General features: G+C 30.6%; 1 protein-coding gene across 1 annotated transcript; it reads right to left on the reverse strand.

Annotated features, from left to right (window-relative positions):
* Window positions 1–481: 481 nt before the first annotated feature.
* On the reverse strand, window positions 482–905 carry LOC120255081 (ethylene-responsive transcription factor LEP-like; the record flags this gene model as incomplete). The annotated part of the gene is made up of 1 exon (XM_039262982.1): window positions 482–905. A coding segment is annotated over exon 1 (424 nt), but the record flags the coding sequence as incomplete, so codon positions are not given.
* Between the last annotated feature and the right edge of the window lie 4,415 nt (window positions 906–5,320).

The following is a 5,320-nucleotide window of genomic DNA, read 5'->3' on the forward strand; positions in this document are numbered from 1 at the left end:
TCAAGCAGAGATGAGAATGTGCAATAGCAAATGATAGGTACTGGATAAATTACTACCTGGAATTAATAGAGGGGAAAAACATAATAGATGAATCCATCTGTGTAAAAGGTATTATATTATATTACTATCATATGGATGATGAATATGTTTTTGTGGTAGAAATGCATTTTATATATTTTTTAATAGACATTATAGTATACAATCATTAATTGTTACATTATTGTGCTTATATTTTTCCTATCTGAATTTCTTAATTGATTAAATTACATATATTCATTGAGTACATATGAAAGAATATGATAGTTATTAACCTATTTGAGAATTAATGCAACTTGTACTTACACACACACACACACACACACACACACACATAGATATATATATAAGTCTTTGATCACTTGTGAACATCATATTTGTTATAGTATAAAAGATGAAGGAAATGCATTTGATTGGCAAAAACTCCGTAAAATGGTGGTAATACTGATCCAATCATCATCATGATTATTAATCTCAAAGTCATACTTAGAATAACATTCCTCCTCCTCCTCCGAAGGAGGATGTAGCAGAGGTGGTAGTGGAGGAGGTGGCGGAGCTGATAGTGTAGGAGGTGGCAGAGATGGTGGTGGAGGAGGTGGAGAAGGCATAGTAGGAAACTCATAGTAAAAATTAGTTTCAGCTCTATTGATACCACTAAAGATAATTGATGATATGTCATAAGCCAATGTTGTTTCCTCTGTTGTATCAAATGTACCTATCCAATGTCTTTTTCTAGTATGAGGGTTTGTAATCTCTGCTACATAACGTCCCGAAGGTCTCCTTCGTACTCCTAAGTACCCCGTTGATCCTCTAGATCGTCTTCTTCGGTGACGGGGTAGGTTGATGCATTGTAAGTCAGGTATGTCCATAGATATGCAATGTTAATTGTTGCAAGATTGTTTTGAATCTTATCTCTCTATATATAGTTTTATGCAATCATATATGTATATATATATATATAGTGTGGAAAACAATTAAATTAGGGTTTTCTAGAGTAATGTAGGTGTTGTTAGGTTGCTATACAATAACTACAGTGGATGTCTTTAAATTTGAAATCGGTGGTCGTACTTAGATTACGAATCCTCATATATATATATATATATATGTATCTAAGCAAAGATCTCTTGTCAATTATTTTATACTGTTAGAAACAGCTAGACATAGCTAGTAGTAGATAGAGTGAGGAAGATATATTGGATATATTTTTTATACTTTAATATGCTATATATTTCTAAATATAATGCTACACAAAATATTTCTATATTATTTGTCTTACAGAAATCTTATGTTTTTTTTTAAATTTCTTTCCCCTGTATAAGGTGTGAAAATTCAAAGATAAATCACACAAAATCTACATTACAGATTATAAAGTTGAATGAATTTCACATAAATGTACGATTCTAGCAGATAAGGGTCAACAATTGTGGCTTAATTATACTTTTATGGAAGGAAAAAAACTTAGGACATTAATATGTTATCATAATATGTATATAATGATATGGATTTTTTAGTAGCAAGGGAAAACAAAATCTAAGTAAAAATCTCTTGTCAGTTATGTTACAAAGCTAGAGGCAGCTTGACATAGCTACATATGAAGCAGAAAGGGAACATTATTCAAGCGGCGGGATCGGTGGCACACTTAAGAACGTAGGGTGTGGAGGTGGCAGTGTCATTGAGGGGTAGGGTTAGGGTTAGGGTTAAAAAAAAATCATCGATAAAACTTTCTTGAATTGATGGTACACTGATCCGCAGGAATAGAGAAACAACAGAGTGAGAGAGAGATATTAGAGATTTTTTAATAACCATTAATGTAACATTTTTTTCTTTTATCAATTATTGTTTATGCTTTAATATGCTATACATTTCTAAATATAATGCTACATAGAAGATTTCTATATTATTTGCCTTACAGAAATCTTATATTTTTTCCCCAGTATAAGAGTGTGAAAAGTCAAAGATAAATCACACAAAATCTACTTTACAGGTTGTAAAGTTCAATGAATTTCACATAAATGTACGATTCTAGCAGAGAAGGGTCAACAATTGTGGCTTAATTATACTCTCATGCAAAGCCTGCCCATATTTACTTAGGACATTAATATGTTTATGATCTAGATTTTTTTGTTAGCAAGGAAAAACAAACTCTAAGTAAAAATCTCTTGTCAATTATGTTACAAAGTTAGAGACAGCTAAAAACAGCTACATATGAAGCAGAAGGGGAACATTATTCAAGCGGTGGAATTGATAGCACACTTGAGATTTTGGGGATATATATATATATGTACTGTATTATATGGTTTTGATTTGAAAAATGCATGTATATAAACCGTGATGGTTTGATGAAGAGATGATGAAGATAGAAGAAATGACAGAAGAGAGAGAGCATTGTTAATCAACAATGGTGAAATAATCATTCATGTTGTCTTAATTGTGCTCTCTGCTCTATCTATCATCATTATTATATATTTTTTCCTTCTCTGTCTCTCTTTCTCTCTAACACTCTATCTCTTCTTTTTTTAGGTTTCATTCTCTATATATTTCTATTAAACTTTAGTATATAGTTCATACAATTTACAAACTACATACTAAGAAATTAATAGACAAATGCGTCCAATGAGTAAAGTCTAGAACAAACTCAATATATACATTGTTGATTTGTCATAAATTAGTAAAAAAGCATCGAATGAAAGAATTTCCATGTTGTTCAGCTCAGACAACAAACATGCATCATATTAAGCAAAGAGATCATTTGCAAAGCTTTATTATCTCATGCTCAAATATTTTAAACAAAAAAAAACACACTTTAAAGTTTTATCTCCATTGTTGAAGTTATTGAGATTATTAAAAACATGCATCACAGTCATATAGACAAACATAGCATAATATAATTCTTTTACCTTCATCTAACTGAAGGATAAAATAATATCAGTAATTATTTTGAGTTTCTCAAAGTTTTTGATAGTAATATTGTAATAGATATTACCTGATTTTCTGGCTTGTAGGAAAAGTAGTTATCTTTTTTACATGGATCAGAAAATGTTGTTCCGTCTCATCGGTTTTCTCATAAGCAAGTGTTTATGTTTATGCATGTTATCCATCTTTGTGATTTTTCTTCTCTTGGCTAGGTGTGTTTCTTTGTTTCTTTGCTGTTGGGGCTTCCATGCTTAGATCTGAAGGACCTTCAATCTTTGATGACGATTCTAGTAGTTCACTTACTTTATGCTTGTTGTTTGTTTCATCAATTTTTTATGCGGATTGCTCAGTTGGTTCTTCTATTGCTAGTTGTACAGGTTTTTTCCCCTTCGAACTTTCTCCATGTAAAATAATAGGCTTTGCATCGTAAATTCTGTAGGTAAGCACATCATCTTTAATTGCTTGTTGTGAGAGACCAACAGTTAAACTAAATTTCTTATCAATGATACTATGAATTTCTTTAGTCACTTTTGTTTTTGAGATATTTTATGTTGCCAATAACAAATCAAGCTTTATGTTCATCATTGATTCTGCATGTTTATCAAAGGCGGTTATTCCCATTTCTCCAGTTTCATCTCTCACAATCATCGGTAATCTCATCCTGTAACATAAACAAATAATTATTATAATTATGCTAAATAAATTAGATTTAATATACAATTATTGATTATACTTACACCACCCTGGGAGTTGTAGGTCCGTGCTTATAGCAAGAATAATTATATCTTGACTCAACAAGTTGTTTGTTGCAAACATTGCAAGAGTTGTAAAACCAACCATTAGATATGTCGATTTTCTCAACCCATACATCAAATTTAAACATAGTTACCTATATAATTTTTTTTTAATAAAATTAGTAATTATAATACTTTAGCATTAAAAACCTTAAAATATAATTGTTTGTACTTACATCAATCGTTGCTGGGTCAAATTTCAATAATTGATCAATTATTGCATACTCAGCGTGTGAGATTTTTTGTTGTAAAGTGGCTTCTTGATTCTGTATAGACAACCACTATACTTGTTGATTTTCAAGTCCTCCCCTATTTTATTTCACAAATGATAATTTGTGAGTTTAGAAATCAAATTGAGTTTGTTTTCCAAATTGTTAAGTATTAGTCTTACTGTTCTTTGATAGCTTTTGTCTCCGGTAAATCTAAATTCACATAGATTCGGGTTGCTAATGTAGAAGTCAAATATACGGTTCCTATTAAACATTTGAAATGATAAGTAGTTGTTGACTGTCTATTTACGTATAGCAAAAATTATTTATTAAACATTTTGTACTCACCTTGGTAAGTTCGAACAACAGTGCCAGCAATGACAAGTATAGGTCTTGATTGCATTTGTAACAGATCATGATCATTGAGTTGAGGGAAAACATGATTCCCATATAGTTATTCTAAGTTCATCACCGTTTGAAGATTGTCAAAAAATTAGGTGATTACATATATGTTAGATGTATATAAATTATAATTAAATATGTCTTATTGTTTCTTACCTTCGCTCTTTGATGAAAATATCTTTCTTTTGAATTATTTTTGCAAACTTTGTTAATTGAATAGCAGTAATTGGTCCGATAGAGATCAAAGTACCAATTGCATCTGTATTTTTTTTGCATATATTTTATTTTTTTAGTAAAAGCATCATTATATATATTGGACAATATTGATAAGATATTAGAATTATAATTTTAATTATGACTAAATAATAAATGTTCTTTTTACTTGTCAAATATTTATCAGAGTTTGCATCTGCTGACGCCATCTTGTCTCGACATCAAAATATTGGAGTAATGTCTTGGGTAGGGTGTAGGATCATCAGAGATTAACTTGATCACTGCATTAGATGTGAAAAGATGGCAAATTCTCTCATACTGATAGATTTTGCATGATTGTTTTCCTTAACTTGGAATTTAGATCGTGTGTATACATGCCTCGGCTCTCGATTAGCATATCTCAGAAGCTTGAACATTCATTTTCTCTTATTTGGGCATGGATAGCATCACGCTAAGAGAGAGACATTTTATAGATACTGTAATTTCTAAAGGAAGAGATGTAAATAATATTTACAAACATTATAGATAATATATGAAGAATACCTTTGCATACTTGCTATAAATGCTATAGCAAGTAATTTTTCTGAGTTGGGATATATTCCCATATTCTTGTGACTCTAATTTCTCACGCCTGATTTTGGTCAGGTGGCTGGTTTTGCTATTTCCTCAAGAACTCATTATTGAGTAATCATCAAAACTGACACGAAACATTTATTACTGCATATGTTTATAGAGTTTCGATATTTTCCATTA

This window comes from Dioscorea cayenensis, unplaced genomic scaffold (genome assembly GCF_009730915.1).
Source record: "Dioscorea cayenensis subsp. rotundata cultivar TDr96_F1 unplaced genomic scaffold, TDr96_F1_v2_PseudoChromosome.rev07_lg8_w22 25.fasta BLBR01000827.1, whole genome shotgun sequence".
Lineage (NCBI taxonomy): Eukaryota > Viridiplantae > Streptophyta > Magnoliopsida > Dioscoreales > Dioscoreaceae > Dioscorea > Dioscorea cayenensis.